Genomic DNA, 21,952 nt, shown 5'->3' with positions numbered 1-21,952 from the left:
ATATTGTAATTTGCAAGGGTGGTCATTCTCCCCAAAGGGTTTAGTTGTGCCCAATAATGACTCCTCAATCCCTTTTTTTAATTCCTCCAAGTCTTTTGGGTTTCTAATATCATGACAGGAATGGGCCCCATTCCTAAGTTAAAGTACGATTAAAGTTCATGAAATTAGTATTGTTTCAATCTTTGATGTCAGCCAAAAGTGCTCTTTGCAGCATACACAATATGCCCAGAAATGACTCCTTCTGCAGTTTGTATGGGGTTACATGTATTGGTAGCATGTCTAAATACGATTGTAGATTCTTTTTTATAAGACCCATTACTCCTACTACTATTAGAAATGTCTGGGTATCTTTCTTCCACATTGCTCTTATTTCTGCCTGCAAATCCTAATATTTTATGACTGTGTGTCTCTCTGAACAGAACACACTGTAGTCACTGGGTGTGGCAATTTCAGTGATCAATGCTACTTTTGTCTTCATTTCATGGACCACTATATCTGGTTTACTGGCATCTGTCTTTTGAACTGTTGGTAATGATCCCATGTGACGTAGACTTCATCATTTTGTGTGATGCTTTGTGTCTCATGTTTCCAGTGTTTTCAGCCACTTCAGTATCATAATGTTTGCACAATTCCCAGTGCAACAGTCTTGCCACATTATTATGCCTTTCAGTATACAGTCTTTCTGCCATTAGTATATCGCAACCAGCAGTTTTCAATTCGGTTTTACAAAATCTACATTTGTCTGATTTTCCCACATGTTCAATGGACTTTGTAAACCAGCGTGTACGTAGCCCAATATCTTGGGCTGCCAATATTAACCCTTCATCTCTTGGTTTGAATTTGCCTCTCCTTAACCATTCCCGCGTTCATTCCTGATCAACATGAGGTTCTTCCAGAAGTTTTCTATAAATCCTGTTGAGCTGGGGACATGTACATCAAAGACTGCCTCATGTACAGTATCTGCCAAAGCACCAGGGTGACCTCTGCCATGCTAAGAGGTAATATCCTAGCCAAAACATCGTCAATTACCTTATCCATCTCCAGCTGAAGATGCTGCACACCAGGGATTGGAATCATGCCAGGAAGATAACTAGCAAAAGTTCCATAATGGTTCCTATATTCTGGGATGGCAGGACCAAGATAACACATCAGATGATTTATGCAATAACCACTGGCAGGGTCTCTGCTCATTTCCATTGGAATTCTGAAAACCTTAACTGCAAACTTTGGTGCAGCAAGACTGAAGATAGATTAAATCTGAGTCTGTGCTACCTCAGAGTATTCAAATCACTCTAATGTATTTGCAATAAGGAATTGGGGCATAGCACCATGCACCAAGGGGTGTAGGGAAGTTTTGCTATAATGTCACTGCAGTAAGATTCACTGCATACCTTTGAGAATCACACTGTTTTCATCTTTCAGGGACAAATAAGTATGGGTCTCACATTTTTTGACAGTGAGACATCTGATTGTACTCCTGTCCAATGGCATTTAATATTTGATGAAACATCTGTACATGGACACAAGTATAAAAAAGTCAGTATGTTATAATATGATGACCAAAGAGAGAGTATTACTAGAATATCATGTCCAAGGACATACCATGCCGAAGCGTCAAGCCTCTTCCTCATCATCATCCTTTGGAGTACCATCCTGTGTTACTTCTTTTCCTAACAGCTTGCAGGATGTAACAGTAAATTCTACAATACATGTATGTCATCACACAGTATGTAATACAGAGCTGAAAACATGAGCAAGTAAAGCTGGATGAGCAGATATCACTGGTAATGAACAGTCACAGTTAAACATGCTGTTACTCATCACATATTCAATACACAATACTAACATAAATAAAATGTGATGCTGAATGGAACACCCCTCAAGCCACTTGGAAAAATGTGAAAAGGCACAGGCATGCAATGATGTGTGCCATTAAGAAAACACATTGATACCATATATTGTCATCTTGTCCTGCTCTCTCAACTTTCATCTCTTCCTATAAACCTGCTCGTACCCTTCGTACCTCCAATCTACAACTGATTCAATCTTTCCAACCAAAGAAAACTGTTGGCAAACTCTTATATAAATGCTCTATAGCCCAAGCTTGGAACAAACTTCCTACAGACATTTGATCTACTATTCACCCAGCCCACTTTAAAGAAAAACTCAAACTACATCTACTTAGCTCCAAACTTTGTCACTGTACAACCCCAACTTAATCCCTCACTCTCTTATCTTAGCTCTCCCACATCTAAGTACACCTTATAGTGTATCTAACTTCTTTATATATATATATATATATATATATATATATATATATATATATATATATATATATATATACGTCTGAACATCAGAAATTCCTCTACAGTTAATACCTCTCTATACTTTAGGTACCTTAAAAATGGCTCAAACCTTACTATCTGTAAATATGCAAATAACTCTATCTTGTTATTTTTTATTCTCCTCTCCTTTATCTTAAGCCCCACCAGATAAGGTAATTGTGTGCTACAATGTATGCATTGAATATTATAATGTCTGTATAACTCAATGTCTTGAATGTTTCATTACTAATTTTTTTTTTACCAGCAATGTATAACACAATAGCTTAATTTGTTTTGTTACTGTATTTCTTGGAGCTTTTCTCCTCGGATCTCCCCTGAAAATGGGCCAAAAGCCCAGCTGGACTAACCCGGTAAATAAATGTCAATAAATAAATAAATAAATAAAATATATTGTGTTTGGGACTATATTGTTAGCTAAGACTAGGTGCAAGAACAAGTGTTAATTGCAACCCCAATAAAAATGGTAATATTTTCAAAATAAAGACAGTGTATAGCAACATGTTACTGTTGTGTATTAGAGGACATAGTAACTTGAAAATTGTTTACCAACATATGTATTCTAGTCATATTTGTGAAGTTTACAAGTAGCAAAAGAAATCCTCCACTCCACTTGTCTTCAAAAGAAAATGTGTTTTATTACTCTATCTTGTTATTTTTTATTCTCCTCTCCTTTATCTTAAGCCCCACCAAATAAGGTAATTCTGTGCTACAATGTATGCATTGAATATTATAATGTCTGTATAACTCAATGTCTTGAATGTTTCATTACTAATTTTTTTTTTTACCAGCAATGTATAACACAATAGCTGAATTTGTTTTGTTACTGTATTTCTTGGAGCTTTTCTCCTCGGATCTCCCCTGAAAATGGGCCAAAAGCCTAGCTGGACTAACCCGTTAATAAATGTCAATAAATAAATAAATAAATAAAATATATTGTGTTTGGGACTATATTGTTAGCTAAGACTAAGTACAAGATCAAGTGTTAATTGCAACCCCAATAAAAATGGTAATATTTTCAAAATAAAGACAGTGTATAGCAACATGTTACTGTTGTGTATTAGAGGACATAGTAACTTGAACATTGTTTACCAACATATGTATTCTAGTCATATTTGTGAAGTTTACAAGTAGCAAAAGAAATCCTCCACTCCACTTGTCTTCAAAAGAAAATGTGTTTTATTCCAAAAACAAATAGTTGAGTGCTTTTGTCCCACATAGGAAATGCAGGGGGGCTTTTCCCTTGCAAAAAAGTGCAGGAGGTTTTTCTTTGAAAACACTCTTTTAGATTTTTTCTTCCTTACTTGTGATGACTGATTTTCAGTGTTTGCAGGTTTCATGTTTTACTCAATGGATTGAGAATCAGCTATTGAATGTATGTTTATTACACACACAGACAAGTACACACACACACACACACACACACACACACACACACACACACACACACACACACACACACACACACACATTTTTTTTTTTTTAATTGTTTCCCTGTCCTTCATAGAATAGTGAAAGTTTACTTTCTTTACTTTCAGACTCCATTGAAGAAAGAAATACCTTTAAAGATTCACACAGTGCACAATGGACACGTCACAAGCCTGGTAAAACAATTATCACTGTCATCCTCTCTTATCTAAATTCACTTTTAAATCTCTATTTATACAAGACATTTTATTGTTTGACATTAATAACATCTCTGTATATAGTGATGTTACTAAAAACTGAAGTAGATCTGCTGATTGCATTTCTGCCTTATCGCTTGCCATGTCCTCTCACAGCATGCCTCTCAACAGTCATTTGCCATGTCCACTCACAATATGCCTCCCATCACTCTCATCAGTCACTTGCTATGCCTCTCACAACACACCTCTCTATTCTCATCAGTCCTTTGCCATGTCCTCTCATGGCATGACTCTTCACCACTCACATCAGTCACTTACCTGCCCTCTCACAGCACGCCTCTCATTACTTTCACCAGTCACTTGACCTGTCCTCTCACAGCATGCCTCTCATCAGTCACTTGCCATGACCTCTCACAGCATGCCTCTCACCACTCTAATCAGTCACCTGTCATGTCCTCTCACAGCATGCCTCTCTATTCTCATCAGTCACTTGCCATGTCCTCCCACAGAATGCCTTTCATCACTGACTTGCCATGTCCTCTCACAGCATGCCTCTCATCAGTCACCTGTCATGTCCTCTCACAGCATGCCTCTCATCACTCTCATCAGTCACCTGTCATGTCCTCTCACAGCATGCCTCTCATCACTCTCATCAGTCACCTGTCATGTCCTCTCACAGCATGCCTCTCATCACTCTCATCAGTCACCTGTCATGTCCTCTCACAGCATGCCTCTCACCACTCACATCAGTTACTTGCCATATCCTCTCACAGCATGCCTCTCATCAGTCACCTGTCATGTCCTCTCACAGCATGCGTCTTATCACTCTCATCAGTCACCTGTCATGTCCCCTCACAGCATGCCTCTCATCACTCTCATCAGTCACTTGCCATGTCCTCTCACAGCATGCCTCTCACCACTCACATCAGTCACTTGCCATATCCTCTCACAGCATGCCTCTCATCAGTCACCTGTCATGTCCTCTCACAGCATGCCTCTCATCACTCTCATCAGTCACTTGCCATGTCCTCTCACAGCATGCCTCTCACCACTCACATCAGTCACTTGCCGTATCCTCTCACAGCATGCCTCTCATCACTATCATCAGTCACTTGCCATGTCCTCTCACAGCATGCCTCTCACCACTCACATCAGTCACTTGCCATGTCCTCTCACAGCATGCCTCTCACCACTCACATCAGTCACTTACCGTATCCTCTCACAGCATGCCTCTCACCACTCACATCAGTCACTTGCCATATCCTTTCACAGCATGCCTCTCATGACTCACATTAGTCACTTGCCATGTCCTCTCACAGCATGCCTCTCACCACTCACATCAGTCACTTGCCGTATCCTCTCACAGCATGCCTCTCATCACTCTCATCAGTCACTTGCCATGTCCTCTCACAGCATGCCTCTCTATTCTCATCAGTCACTTGCCATGTCCTCCCACAGCATGCCTCTCATCACTTTCATAAGTCACTTGCCATGTCCTCTCACAGAATGCCTCTCATCACAGAATTGCCATGTCCTCTCATAACATGCCTCTCAACTTGCAGCCTACTCTATAGCCTACCCTGTCTCAATCCTAGTAAACAGATCTATCCAAGAATCCACTGTCCCAGATATGGAAATCTTTCTACACCATACCACTACACAAAGGAGGTAAATCCACAGACCCATCAAACTAAATACCCATTATAATTCTCTGTCCTCTCTCCAAAATCCTCGAAAAATGTATTCATAACCAGCTTCCTAAGTAAGTAATTGATGAAAACCTACTGACCCCTCCTCAACATGGCTTCAAGCCTAATCATAGTACTTCCATGCCCCTCCTATCCTTCACTCACACTTTGCTGAAGCCAGGGACAAAAATCATCTTGTATCTTGCCTCTTCCTTGATTTTCCTAAAACTTTCGATACTGCCTCCCATTCCAAGTTACTTGTTAAATTAACTGAACTTAACCTTTCTCCCGCTACTATTCACTGGTTCTCAAGTTCTCTCTCTAACAGGCTCCAGTCTGTCAAATGGCAATACACCTGTTCCACTTTCCTACCTATCCAGACTGGCATCCCTCAAGGCTCTATCCTTGGCCCTCTCCTCTTCTACATCTTCACTAATAATCTACACTCCTCCTGTACCACTTCTACTCTCATACAATACGCAGATGACTCAGCTTTCATCTCTACCTCAGACAATATGTCTAACCTTCTGTCCATCACTCAAAATACCTTCTCATCTGTAGAAAAATGGCTAACTGACCACTAACTTATACTTAACCCCAAAAAGAGTAAGCTCCTACTTTTCCTCTCCAAATCCCTCTCCCGCCACAAATCCACCTTCACTATTTCTTCTCTCAATAACACCCTTATCAACCCTGAACCACACACCAAGCTACTAGGTACTATAATCGATGACCAGATCAAATTCGACATCCATATTCAGCACTGTATTAAAAAAAATAACAAGATACTGGGCCTTCTCTATAGAAATAAAAAATTCCTTGCTCCCAACTCCAAACCAACCCTAGCACAAGCCTTCCTTCTTCCAAGCCTACTCTATGCCTCACTTATCTTTATCCATCTCCAATCATCCCTAATAACCAAACTCGAGCAAACCTATACCAATATAGCCAGATTTGCCTCTAATCAGCCATATAAATCACATCATTGTCTTGCCCTAAAGCAACTTCAGTAGCTTAAATTCCCCCAGCTCCTTCTCTCCCAACTACAGTTTACACACTCCCTACTAAATAAACTGTCTGCCTGTCCCTCTTTATCTTCCATAGTATCCCAGCTCATTCACTTTGTAGCTCTCATCAGAACATTCTATATGTCTGTAAACCAAACAGAAATATTGGCAAACTCGTGTATAAAAACTCAGTATCCCTAGCTTGGAAAAGGCTTCCTCCTAACATCCATAGCATTAATAGTAGCAGCTCCTTTAAAACTCCAGTTAAAAACTACTTCCTAAACTCAAGATCCTTTTGTTGTCATAATCCTCCTTAACTTTCATTTCCTCTTCAATTTCTATTTTTCACCTCTCTTCTACTTTTCAGAACACATTGATCCTATTTTCTCCATTCTTGCATATGCGAACCTACATTTCCCTGAACACCTATTCTCTTTACACACAAAAACAAAAAACAAACATAATGCTACATTTCATGTACTTTGTTTAGTTGTACATTTTATATATATTTTCTGCACCTTATTATTTCTTTATTTTTACAATGCATGTATTATTTTGTATTCTTTCTTTCTTTGTAATTTCATAAATCTGTATGTTGTATGCCGCAGCCTTTCTCCTCAGGTCTCCACTGAAAAAGGGTCACTTGGCTCAGTTGGACTAACCCAGTTAACAAATGTCAAATATAAAATAAATTACTCCCATCAGTCACTTGCCATGTCCTCTCACAACATGCCTCTCATTACTCTCATCGGTCATTGCCACTTCCTCTTACAGCATGCCTCTTTATTCTCATCAGGCAGTTTGACGAGAAAGAATACATTTAGCTGTAGTTGCATTAAATTCTAATCCTTTATTGATCTGTCACTCAAAACATTTAATATACAGTTTTTCTTCATGATGAACTTTGTCTTTTGGGCGCCATTCCCAGAACAATGTTTTTATCTGGTCACAGGGCTGTATTGCAAATGAACAGGGAATCATTGTATAAGGCCTCCAATGAAAAGGAATCATAAGGCTGACTATTAGTCAATGCTGTATAAATTAAAATACCATCAAGCTTTTAATGACTATACCTGTATAAAGAAAGCATATGGAGATACACAGAGCAACTCATGACTAGGTACTAGGCATGCAGAACGATTGTTATGAACATAAATCTTCAAATAAGGATAATGCAGTAATAAATGCCAAAACAACTAAAAAAAGGAAATATATATTATACACACCCTCAGACACACACACACACACACTCACACACACACACACACACACACACACACACACACACACACACACACACACACACACACACACACACAACAAAAATGTCCAGAGCCCAAAATAACAAAAGCAATTTATTAAAGCCTGTAGCACCTCTAGGGACTACTTTAATAAATTGCTTTTATTTTGGGCTCTGAACATTTTTGTTATAGATATTTATATATATATATGTATATATATATATATATATATATATATATATATATATATATGCAGTGATACATATATGAATAACATGGGATCATACAAGGTTACAAAACAAATGGTCCTAGAACCTTTTTAAGTCTAGGCAATCATGCCCTAGTTTTCCCAAATTATCAATGTCCACAATAATCAAATAGTTACAACCAAAAAATATTGTGCTGAAAAAAGGAGACAGCAAACTCAAATACAGTAGATAAGCACTTTTGTTCCTTTAATTAATCCAACAGAGCTTTATCAGATAATAAAACATTAAAAACTTCCTCTTTATACACAAAGCCAACCAGTCACAACACTTCATATCTAACCCAATTATTACCTATAAGCCGTCATTACCTAAAAGCATAAAAATTAAATCTCATGTCATGAAATTAAATATACTGTTCAAGCATATAAACTGCCACATGTATTCGTGTATAATTATTCACTAAACTGGCTGTCCAATGATGGTAAATATTTTCACAAAAATGGAAGAAGTGGTAAAACAACCCTCCCCCGGACTTAACCTTTGTCTGCTCTTAATGCATGTAGACTACTAATGGATGCATTTCTATTAATTCCAGGATGCTGACTGGCATTCAATACTATCTGCTAATAGGCCTCTCTATATTCTAAAATGAAGACCAGTTCCCTCCTTTATCATTCCTATTAACTTTTTCTTCTATCATTCCTATTAACTTTTTCTAACACACAACATACAAACTTCTTAAAATTAGCACAATTTAAAGTGTGTTTGTACAAGGCATTTGCATTGTCTCTCTTTTTAATCGCATTCATGTGTTATAGTCTTTTTCAAATCTGATTTTCCATTTTGCCTATATAAAAGGCAGTGCATGACAAACAGAAGGCCACATATACCACCCCCTTGGTATTACAAGAAAAAAATCCCTTGTACTGGTAGGACTTTTTTGTATTGTCCAATAACCATGTTGTTTGTTTTGTAAATAAGCCTTCATTCTCTACAACAATCACACTTACTGATCTTCCCATTAAGGATTTTATTTCCTACCCAATTTTTGTTCTTTTCAAAAATATTTTTCATATATTTTTCTCTCCTATACACTACTCTAGGGATATTACCCAGTTTTTCAGTCAAATCAAATGCCCCAAACACTCCATTCCAGTTCTTTTCAATTATACTTTTAATATCTGAAGAGTGTTGGTCAAATGTTAAAACACAATTCATGGAAGTATAAAAAGTTATTCTTTTTTGCTACATTCAGACTGTCCAAGTATCTTAGTACTGGTGAATATAAAGTGGTTCTTTCTCTGAGAAATAAAGATTCTTGTTCTTCTAATAAATAATGGGAGTGCTTTCTACTTTTAAACATATTTTTCAAAAGTGTTAATTCATTTTGCAAACATTCATCGTCTGTAGTTAAATCTTGATAGCCTTACCATCTGGCTTTTTATTTTTTTTGTCAGTATGGGTGATTACTCTCAAAGTGTACAAAACTATTTGAATGTGTGGGTTTTCTAAAAATCAATTTTTTGTAACAATGTAATTCCTTATTTTCGTATAAGTGGATATCCAAGGAATTACAACTATCTGTATTCACTTTATATGTAAATTATCAAAAAGATGTATCATTAATGTAATCAATAAATTAGGAATTATGTCTACATCATTGACCCATAAAATCAAAATGTCGTCCAGAAATCTAAAATACTTGTAAATTGATTTTTTGTATTTAGATTCAAAAATAAATTTTGTTTCCCATACCCACAGTACAATGTTTGTGAATACAGGGGCTGAAAAAGCCCCCATTGCCACTCCCTTTATTTGTTTGAAGTATTCCTCCTGAAACCATACATAATTGTTTTTTAATACCATGTCCATAAAAAATGTTAGAAAATAAATAGAATCCTGTGACATTCTACTGCCTACTGACAAAACATCATTAAAATATTCCAACCCTTCATCTTAAGGAATAGACATAAATATATTCTTAACATCAATACTAAGGAAGTTGGCATTTTCTTTATAGTCACATTCTGCCAAACACTTTAATAAGTGCCATGAATCTTTTAGTATATGAACTTTGTTGTCAAAAACATCTTTCAAGTAGTAATCCACGTGCTTTGCCAGGAGTGCTGTTTTGGAACTTCTAGAGGCCACAGTGGGTCTGATTGGTGGATCTTCAGTAGATATATGTTTTTTCGTAATCCCAAAGAGTGAGGGGAATTAAATGCTTTTGTACCTAATTTATTTCCTCAGGTCTAAAATCATATTCCAAAAACAGTTCCTCTAACATCAAATCAATTTTATGGTTACTAATATTAACTTCATTCAAAGAAGGAACAACAAAAAATTCACTATCAGATAAAAAAATTCAAACATCATTGCTGTATACTTATGTTGGTCCATAATAAGAACCCTACCCCCTCTGTCAGGTTTCATAATTCTAAATGACTGATTGTTTACCAAATCTAACATTACCTCTTGTTCTTCAATAGTTAAATTATTTTCATTCTATTTAACTTTCTTATTATTATAAACTGGTTTCATATCTATCTCACATACTTTCTCGAATAGTGCACAGGAAGTGTAACAGGAGGTATTAAAGGGGGGGTTGTATGTACTGCTTTGGTGAAGCACTGATGGAACACCCATGCCCACAACCTTTTCATTCAAGTAACAATTTCAAATTTATATTTCTCGCAAATGTTTTAATGTCCAAAATGTTCTCCACCATGTTTGCTTTCTAGTGCAGAATATAGTTAAAGCCTCTAGAAAATAAAGCACTGTGCTGTTTTTGTTACAATGTCAGTGTAATTATATATTTTTAATATTGTACTGTCAGTATAAATAGTACTGACTCTTACCGTTGATAATGCGGTGCTTTTCTCCTCCTCCTCCTTGCTGACTGACCTATGGGTGGATATCGGCTGCTCGTCTGCTGCTTCCCTGGAACAAAATCCTGCCTTTGCTGTTGCTGTATCTGAGTCTTGTTTCTAAGTCAAACCAAGCTCCTTGGAGGGAGAGATGTGTAACCCTGTCAGAAATTTGAGACCTCTTCCTTGTAAAAAAAATCCTGTTGATTAGTCTCCTCCAGTCCATGTGCGGTAATCCTCTCATCTGTTTCTACAAAAGACACCTTATTGTTAAGATGACCGTTAGGTAAAGGATAAGCAATTTTACATTGATATTCATCATGGTCCCGAATAAACTTCTTTTCCTTCCTTTTTTTAACTAATTCCACATACTGGTCCACTCAGTTGAACATGGACTTGTAAAAATCCTTTTGTGCTAAAACCAACTGATATTGCCAACATCCTGGCAGATAGGTTCAGTGCTAACTTTACCCCCCTCTCACCCCCTAAAGGGCCCATATCTATACAGGGTAAGGTGGTTCACAAAGCCTATCTTGACCTCGCCAAGGCATTCAACACCATCCCCCATTCTGGAATTATAGCTAAACTCACTAAACTAGGTATAAATCCCTACATCATAAGATGGGTTGCCAACTGGCTCACTGACAGAACCCACACTGTAAAAGTTGCAAACTCCAAATCTGACCTCAAAGCAGTGACAAGTGGAGTACCACAGGGTTCCATCCTGGGACCTCTCCTGTTTGGTATCTACTTCTCTGAAGTACAGGCTAACACAGAAGGCCTCTGGCTAATGAAGTTCACAGATGAGTGCAAATTAGGAGCCATAGTCAAGTCCCCATATGATGTGGACATCCTACAGAAGGGCCTCACTGAGACAGATACCTGGTGTCAGAGCCATGGCCTCAAGTTCAATGCCAAAAAGGGCAGTGTCATCCCCTTTGGTAAAAACTCTGTACCCATAAACTACCACATAGGCAGCAATCTACTTAACACGGAATGCATGATAAGAGACCTTGGGACCCAGGTGGACAGTAGTCTCTCGTTTGATAGTCACATCGCCACAGTAGTCAGGAAGCCTTTCTATGTGGCACACCTCATCATAAAAGGGTTCTCATCCAGGAAAAAGAGGTCATTGTTCCCTTCTACTCGACACTCATTAGAACCATTATAGAGTACAATGCCCCTTTTGGAATGTACCTCACAAGACATCTGCAGCAGCTAGAAAGGGCACAGAAATATCTCACAAAGAGGATTACTGGCCTCAAACAAATGCCCTACACTGACTGTCTCAAAAAACTCCAGCTTTACTCCGTAGCATTTCGCCTACTCCGAGGTGATATCTGCCTAACATATAAAGCTATGTCAAACCCAGTTGGACATGCTACACCTAAAGAAATCCCAATCCCTCCGAGCTACACGCTCTAGGGACCTAAACCTTGTCACCACAATAAACAAGACACACTGGAGGGATAGATTCCTGTCCCAGAGACTTCCTGTACTCTGGAACAAGCTACCCATCTATGTCAAGCAAAGTTCTTCATTAGCACTCTTCAAGAAAAATCTTGATGAGTGGATGGGAAATAAGAAATACACCCCGGGGATCACTTCTGTGTCTCTGCTCGATAGTGGCACAGGAAAATAACTTTCTTGGGTGGTGTAAGCCATGGTACCTTGCTAGCTAGGCTTACGTAGGCCCTTGGGCCGATAGCCTAGTACCTACCTATGAACCTATAAATAATGTGTCAGTAGTAAGTCCGCATTGTAGCACAATAATTTCTTCTTTAAAAATTGCCAGTGTTCATTGGTTGTCTCTGATCAAAAGTCTCATAAAATCTAACCCTGTCTGGTCAAACAACTCAAATAGTTTGTAGTGTAGAAGGGAACCACTTTGAATGTTGCTAGGAAATTTGAATATTCTTAACCCCTTCTGTACTCTTTGGAACTTAATAAAATCCTCAAAGAAGGTGTTATCAGGTTGTAATCCTCTATATTTCTTTAATTGTTTTTCCAGCTTGTATAATTTTTGTTTTAAATTATAACCATTGTCTCCATTAATATCCATACTTTGTGGTAAAGACTTATTATTTAATGAATAATCCTTGTTAAGAAACTGCGAGAAATCACTATCAATTGGATAACAATCACCACACACTAAAGGCGGATTTTTATTAAAAGATTTTTGTCCAATCACATTACTCCCTCGAGACAACACGTCAGAATATGTTGTAGTATGTTGTGTGGGGTTAACATTCATTTGGTTCCAGAAAATCATCGAATTGGATATATTCACAACCACACTGCTGCTGTCTTCTTTAGCTGGAGCTGTATAGATTTTTGTATTAACCAGGAACAATAACAAATTTAACTGAGTTAGACTTACACTTTCATCGCTCAGAGAGACTTGTGATTCCTCCAACCCTTCGGTATCCATGACAGCTAGTTAGAAGTAGCAAAATACCACAAAACAAGTGATAAGGTTAAACAACCAAATCAAAATAAAAGGATAAAATTCAATCCTGTTCAGTGTTCGGTGTTCCCTACTTTTCAGTAGAACGATTCACTAGTCAAAAATCACAATCTACAATAACCAAATAAGACCATGGGGGGTTGTTTTATCCCTTCTTCCATTTATTCCATTTTTGTGAAAATATTTACCATCAATGGGCAGCCAGTTTAGTGAATAATTATACAGAGCTTTGGCCGGCTAACATCTACCTGAAATCAGCTGGACGTATAAGTGAATTTAAGTACACTTTTATCTGCTCTTTTGCATATAGTATTGTATTTAATTTATTTATGTGTGTTTTTCACTGAATATTAACTCAACTGAAGTTGTGGCTGTCTCTCTACAGTTAGTTCCCCAGCCACCCTCTGTTCTTGTTCTGGTATTAATGTTGGTGGCTTTGAAATTGCCCGCCCTCTTCTAGATTTGTATTTGGATACTCCTTCTGGGCCCATCTCATTTGCTCACTCAATTGAGTGCAGTGAGATCATATTCTGATTTCAGGCACTCCTACTGTGTACAAAGAGAGCATTTGGGAAGGACAACCCCTGTAACCTCTTAATCCTGCTCTGTTCTTTCCCTCAAAAAAAAAAAAAAATATATATATATATATATATATATATATATATATATATATATATATATATATATATATATATATATATATATATATATATATATATATATAATTCATCTGCTCTTACTGTAACTGTATTAGTTGCTCTTCAGCGTGCTATCTGTTCAGTCGCTTTTACTCTGCACATAATTAATAATCCAATTTAAAGAACTATATTAGAGTAACCGTTACATTTACTCACTACCTGCTCGGTGTGCACATTTTACAAACAACGCATACACTTTAGCCGCACACGTGGTGTAACTCTAAGTAGGGTATTAGAAGAAAGCTTAACTAGCTGTAGCTATTATCCTTCAAACTTTCTAGCCTTGTGGTTTATATCACTGCAGCTAAACAGAAGTCATTATTTATAGCATGTGCATGTAATGTGTCGCAATGAGCCATTGCCGGACAAACAACTGAATTATAAAACTGTTTTCTAATACATACAGAAACTGCTTTATAATACTTGCACTGTTTTTAATACATACTTTAACTGCTTTATAGTACTTGTACTGATGACTGATATATTTTGTCAGACCTAGCATAGTGCATTTCTGTTTATATATACCAGTGTAGAGATTTGTATCTTAGGTGCAGTTGTATGAGGGTCAGTAACATTCAGTGTGTTAATTAACCTTGCTCTGACTATACAAATGTACTGATTATAGTTTCAGACCAAAGTAATTTGTCAATTTCCTACCTCATCTAATTATTGGTCTAAAACTGTTTAATAGATGAATGCTTTATCCTTTCTTGTTCTAAACCTGTTTTGGCAATATATACATAATTGTGGAAGTTTATGAATATGTTTGGGCTTTTGTGACTGAACTACCTTTCTAAGGTTTTTGTTTTCTTCTCTCTCTTTACTTGCTGTCTTGTTCTAGTCTAACTGCTAACAGTACTCCAGCTGGCCTTCGCTCCAACAGGGTTAAAAACCCTCCTTGGCAACAAAGGACCCTTCCCAACTTATCAGCAGTCTCATCACCCTATAAGTGTTCTACCAAAGGAAGAAAGAAAGTATGTGTGCTCCTCAAATTCGCTGTAAAGCTTAATTGTAGTATGCTTGTTCCTCACTAATGTAAGAAAAAGCTTCTCAGCCTGGTCAGCCAACAGCCATACCCCCCTTTGTAACCTATAGTTTAAAACTGCCCCAGTCTGAATTTCACTACCTTGTCTAGCGAAACTGTGCGTCCTTTTCAGCCCTAGACCAGCCTTCCCCCTGAAATTACTACTGTTGTAATACCAGTTCCTGGCCACTAGGAGACACTCTTACATAGTCCCTATCTTTCGCCTATCCCAAAACCCCAGGAAAATACTTTTTTTATAGACCACTGTCCTCATCCTGTTACTGTTGTTCTTTCTTACACCTCTTGCTATACTGTACTCTCCCACTATTTGCCTTGGAAACCTTCTTCTCTACTTCATTTTTCTCTCTTCAACTACCTTACTCAACTTACCTTATCAGTCAGCATTCCACTGATTGTTCTCCTACTACACTCACTTGTCTCTACCCACTCCGTTTGCCCTGCGGGCTCACTCTGCTCCCCTAACCCTGCCCCCATTTACCACCCGCCCCCAGTGCTCCTAAATTTATTCCTCTGTAGCCACACCCCCATCACATTCTGCTCCAATCTGACACTCCAAATTATTAACACTCCCACCCCTCCTTGTCTCAACACCTCACCTGTTATTACCTGACCTCCCACCACACCTAGTTATAACACCACGCATTTTCTCATATCTCCTTACCTGCTCTTACATGCTTACCTCTCCTAAGGTTTTCACCCTAAAAACTAATATAATGGCTAAATTACCCATCCCATTCCTAATAAAACTATCACTCTTGTTCTCACTCTTTCCTACTCTAACTATTGCCTATCTGCTAACCTCCAATGAACAACCATTATACCCCTCCCTTCTGTTCCCCACCAAATACACTTCTACACCAATACTAGCCATCTCTCAAAACTACATACACATAACAGCAAAACCCTGCTACCTACAAGCTAAATATCATAGACTATCTCACATTAAATATATCAAGCTAAATATTAAAAAATCACTTAACTATTATTGCAACTTTCATTACCCTATATATAGAAAACACCTCCACTCCTTATTAGACGGGGACATTCATCCTAACCCAGGCCCAAACAATATCTTTGACACTAAAGAGTGCCACCCTAATAACTCCAGCACCCAAGCCCCTACTAAACCCTCCAACTCACTCTATATAGCACATCCCAACATACGTAGCATTAACAATAAAATTGCCCTCCTACATGTTCACCTGTTTGACATATTATGTCTATCCGAAACATAGCTAAAACCCACAATTAAAGACAATAAAGTCACCCTACCTGGTTATAATATCCTGAGACTAGACCGGAAAACCAAGAAGGGAGGTGGGGTAGCAATCCTTTATAAATCAGACCTACAAGTTACCACTGTAAACCTTAGACCACCTTCAGACAATAATGCTGAAATCCTCATTTCTAAATTTCAGATAAACCTATGTAAATCTATTTACATCATTTGCATCTACCTTCCACCAGGAAATAAAATTTCAGTCCTTGAAAATATCCTTAACTGGCTTTCTATTAATCTCCCACAAGAAACCATAGTCCTAGGAGACTTTAACATCGACTGGAAGTCCTGCAGTATGGCACACCTGACCACCCATATTAACCTATATGGCTTCTCGCAAACTATTAACTCCCCAACCAGAATTAATAAACCCAATAACAAGGAAAGTATCTTAGACTGGATTCTTACTAATACTCCTCACCAAACATACCAAGTAGGAACCCTCCCAGATTATCTAAGTGACCATTCACTAACTTTTATTATCAAACACAAAACCAACCTAATTTACCCAAACAATTTCAGGATAATACACACCAAAAAGCATTTTAACCCAGAACTCTTCCAAGCTGAACTCAAGCAATGTAACTGGTCACCTCTAAAATCTCTCCCACTAAATGAAGCAGTGGAATACTTTAATTCCACATTCTTAACCATCCTCAACCATAACGGCCCAACTCGCTCTGTTAGAAATAAAGCTAAACCTGCCCCTTGGCTCTCAAATACTACTAGACAAAAAATCCTTCTTAGAAACAAATCCTGGGCAAAATGGCATACTACTAAAAATACCACTGACCAGCAAACCTTTAGACAACTTATAAATAGTACTAAAACAGCCATCCTCTTAGACAAAAAGAACTTCTATTTCCAACTACAACAAACATATCATAAGAAGCCACAAAAGTTCTGGACTAGCATTAACAAACTACTATACCCAGGTCAATCTATCACACCTAACCCACAAAGCTCTAACCCTGATAATCTCACACAAACAGCTAATGTCTTCAATTCTTTCTTCACAGACACTATCCAAACTCTTGCTAGTCAACTATCTCCAGATACCTCAAATCTGCCTACATCTATTACAAGCCCACCTCCATCATTTCAGTTAAAACCAGTCCCAACTCCCTTTATTTGCTCCCTTCTCCAGAAACTAAAACCTACTACCCCCTCAGCTGACAAACTTCCTGCAGAATATCTGCAAAAAGGAGCTAAAGCCATAGCCTATCCCATTTCCATTCTGGTTAACAGAACCATAAGTGAAGGAACTATCCCATCTATCTGGAAAATGTCTCACATCATCCCTCTGCATAAAGGTGGGAACTCTACTGACTTTTCTAACTATCGTCCTATTGCTCTTCTATCTCCCCTAGCAAAAATTATGGAGAAATGCATCCATAAGCAACTACTTAACCACCTACTCCAAAACAACTTACTAGCCAATTGTCAACACGGATTTAGACCTTTCCACAGTACTACCACTGCCCTACTAACCTTCACAGACTTCAACAAAAACCGAAACAACAAAATTCTCTCCTTTGCAGTCTTTATTGATTTATCTAAAGCTTTTGACATGGTTAATCACCAGCTCCTTTTAAATATACTGAAATCCCTCTCACTTGAACCTCTAACCATAAATTGGTTTAAATCTTACTTAGACAATAGACAATATGCTGTGCTATGGGAAAACAACCTATCTACTCACCTTCCTATTTCCCCTAGGTGTTCACAGGGCTCTATATTAGGCCCACTCCTATTCTCCATTTTTATTAATGACCTTCACTCAGCAATTCATGAAGCCACCTGTATTCAATATGCAGACGACTCCACAATAATTTGTTCAGCCGCTTCACCAACTGAACTACAGTCCCTTACCCAAAAAGCATTTAATACAGTAGAACAATGGTTCTTATACCACTGCCTCCTCCTAAATCCTAAAAAACTAAACTTTTACTTTTCACACCAACCCAAAAATCCACACCAATAAATTTCACACTAGTATCTAATAATGGCACTATTATTTCTCCCGACTCAACCACTAAACTTTTAGGAATAACAATAGATAACAACCTTAGCTTTGATACTCATATAAACAGTACTATCAAAACAGTCAACAAGAAATTGGGGTCCCTGTATAGAATCAAACCCTTTCTTACAGCAGTAGCCAGGACCGCCATAGCCAGAACTCACCTAATCTCCACCCTACTCTATGCTTCACCTATATTCACTAATCTTTCTAAAAACAACCTCAACAAACTGACTATCTCTTATAATAATATTGCTAGATTTGCCCCTGGCTCTCCTTTTAGAACTCATCACTGTCTTAATCTTAAGCAACTAGGATGGCTAGAGTTTCAAAACCAACTGCAATTTCACCAGCTTGTCATAGCCCATAGGACCCTGTATCAACCCACCAACACTCCAATACTCTGTTGCCTCATTACCCCATATAACAATCTTAAACACTTACGCTCCTCAAACAAACTCCTTATCAACACCACCAGATCAATCAACTTAGCAGGAAACTCTCTGTTCTCTAATACTGTTGGTAAGCACTGGAATCTTCTTCCCACTGAACTCATATCTCAGTCTTCATTGACACTTTTTAAACAGAATCTAAGACTATTTCTCAGTACTCATTGGTTATGCCCCTGTACTAACCCCGACTAACTTTCTCTCCATACAATAGTTTTATTACTCTTTATCTTTATTGACCTATCCTTAATCAACCAAAGACCATGTTATTGCAATTTAAAATATGTATATATGTATATAGTAACATCTCTTGAACATTAGCTTATATGCTCACCAAGAGTATTGTATTTTACTAACAATAGCTGTTATATACTTTGACTATTGTAACTTGCTATATTGTCTTTATGTAAGTGTCTTGGAGCTTTTCTCCCCGGGCCTCTACTGAAAATGGACATGTATCCAGTTAGACTAGCCCAGTCAACAAATGTAAAATAAAATAAAATAAAAAAATATTACTGCCTGTTAGTAGTTTTCTAATTTACTGCCTTCTGCACTTGTTTTTTAGTCATTTGTTAATTTAATTGCATTTATTTGAACTGTATTTGCCATAGTGTTGCTACACGCTCGGGTGTGCTGGCCTACACTACAATTTGAATTGTATTTACTGCTGTTTTAGCTGCTTTTTTGTAACAAAAAAAATTCTAAGCTTGTTTCCTGCCTTTCCTGTAATTAGTCAAGTCCAGATACAGACTTGCTGTATCCAGGACTGTTGGTAAGCTTCTGAGCCCCCTAGGCCTTTCTATGTTGGAGGGAAGCCTTCTAGCTTATCATTGGGAGAGGTAAGCACTAGGTAGCCTATCTACCATGGGAAGAGTGGGTTTTGGCCCTGAAATTGTAGTTCATTGGCAGTTTGGGCAGTTTTTCCATCTCTTTCTACTTTCTGGTTAAAGCCCATTTTGTGTTTGGTCCCCGCCTTTTCTATAACTTGTGTAATCCAAGTACAGATTTGCTGTATCCAGGACTGTTGGTAAGCTTCTGAGCCCCAAAGCCCTTCTGTGTTGGAGAGAAGCCTTCTAGCTTATCAGTGGGAGTGGTAAGCACTAGGTAACCTATCTACCACAGGAGGAGTGGTTTCTGGCCCAGAAATTATAGTTTATTGGCCGTTTGGGGGAAGCTTTTCCATCTCTTTCAACCTTCTGATTTAAAAGCCTGTGTTTGCTCTTGTTTCCTGCCTTTCCTGTTACTAGTCTAGTCCAGGTACATATTTGCTGTATCCAGGACTCTTTGTAAGCTTCTGAGCTCCCCAAGCCTTTCCATGTTGGAGGGAAGCCTTCTAGCTTATCAGTGGGAGTGGTAAGCATCAGGTAGCATATCTACCACAAGAGGAGTGGTCCCTGGCCCAGAAACTGTAGCTATTGGCTGTTTGAGTAGTTTTTGTCCATCTCTTTCAACTTTCTGGTTTGAAAGCTGCACTTGTGCCTGTTTCCTGCCTTTCCTATAACTAGCCTAGTCTGGTTACAGAGTTGCTGTATCCAGGATTGCTAGTAAGCTTCTGAGCCCCCAAGCCTTTCTGTGTTGGAGGGAAGCCTTCTAGCTTATCAGTGAGAGTGGTAAGCATTAGGTAGCCTATCTACCACAACAGGAGTAGTTCCTGTCCCAGAAATTGTAGCTATTGGCCGTTTGGGCAGTTTTTTTCCATCTCTTTCAATGTTCTGGTTTAAAAGCCACACTTGCGCTTGTTATCCACCTTTCCTGTAACTAGCCTAGTCCAGATACAGAGTTGTTGTATCCAGGACTGTTGGTAAGCTTCTGAGGCCCGCAAGCCTTTCTGTGTTGGAGGAAAGCCTTCTAGCTTATCAGTGGGAGTGGTAAGCACTAGGTAGCCTGTCTACCACGAGAGGAGAGGTTCTTCGCCCAGAAATTGTAGTTTATTGACCATTTGGACAGTTTGCCCGTCTCTTTCAACTTTCTGGTTTAAAAGACCACATCTGCACTTGTTTCCCATCTTTCCTGTAACTAACCTACTGGGTAGCACTAAAAAGCCTTAAACTGATACAAGCCTTCTAGCTTAGGAGAGAGACTTTGGAGTGATTAAGTATCAGTTTTCTGCACTTTCTTGCTGTACTTAACTGTTCTCCACCTAAACACTGTTTAAAGTGTATTTTTTACTGTTTTTGCCTTATCTTTTCAAAAAACCAAAAAAGAAAAAAGAAAAAAAAATTCCTCGTTCCCTGCCTTTCTAAGCTAGTATAGTCCAGTTTTCAGGCTAGTGCTGAATTCAGGGCTGTGATACCTGTTTCTGAGTTGCCCATACCTTACTTGGATAGAAAGACGTTTCTCTGTTCACCTGTGAGAGAGGGGAGCTTTGAGCAACCTATCTGTCCTTGGAGGAGTGGTTCCAGCCCAGAAGTTAGTAGTTTATTGGCCATTTTGGGCTAATTTCTATCTCCTTCATTTCCCTACTATAAAAACCGCGTTTGCATGGTTTTGCGCACAAGGCAATGCCAGTTAGCTACGATTAAATTATTCCCGGCTCCACTAAGTCTCCTCTTCAGTTTTTCCCTTGAAACTAGTCTAACTCTCAACCTAAGCACTCAAAAAGCATCTTACAGCCCAGCACTTGCTCAGACCTAATAGCAATCACTAATATACCCGGACACTGATTGCCCAGCAGGGCAAGGCTCTTTATTCACCCCTCACCAACCAAGTGACTAAGCAGCTCACCCTACTCTTCAGGCATGATCAAAGGGCAACTTCAGGTGCACTCTCCAGTCCAGCTGGTGAATCTGCGTATCCTGAGGCAATGTTACAACTCCCTCATGTACACAGACAACCCTCTCCTCCTACCACAAAACACTAACATATGCGAGAGATGCAATTATACAGCCAAAGTGGAAGCTAAACTGTCTCCACCCAAGACTGGAACAGACAGTAAAGTGGAGAAGGTTAACACTTGCACCAGAACTCTAGCCGTACTTAAACAGCACTGGCAAAAAATACACATAAATACAC

General features: G+C 38.4%; 1 protein-coding gene across 5 annotated transcripts in view; it reads left to right on the top strand.

Moving 5' to 3' along the window:
• IGFLR1 (IGF like family receptor 1) overlaps nt 1–21,952 on the top strand; it is a 330,346-nt gene that overhangs the window by 179,648 nt on the left and 128,746 nt on the right. For 3 of the 5 annotated variants that reach the window (XM_044080423.1, XM_044080422.1, XM_044080419.1), the window contains one exon: nt 3,881–3,946. The exons of the other annotated variants lie outside the window; for them this stretch is intronic. In XM_044080423.1, the coding sequence (XP_043936358.1) occupies nt 3,881–3,946 (66 nt within the window). The remainder of the gene's footprint in view (nt 1–3,880; nt 3,947–21,952) is intronic. 5 annotated transcript variants of the gene reach the window in all.

The sequence above is a fragment of the Protopterus annectens genome, chromosome 8.part0, assembly GCF_019279795.1.
Source record: "Protopterus annectens isolate FY-2018-M chromosome 8.part0, PAN1.0, whole genome shotgun sequence".
NCBI lineage: Eukaryota > Metazoa > Chordata > Ceratodontiformes > Protopteridae > Protopterus > Protopterus annectens.
The sequence above is the reverse complement of the archived record's forward strand: the minus strand, read 5'-3'. Positions and strand labels throughout refer to the sequence as shown.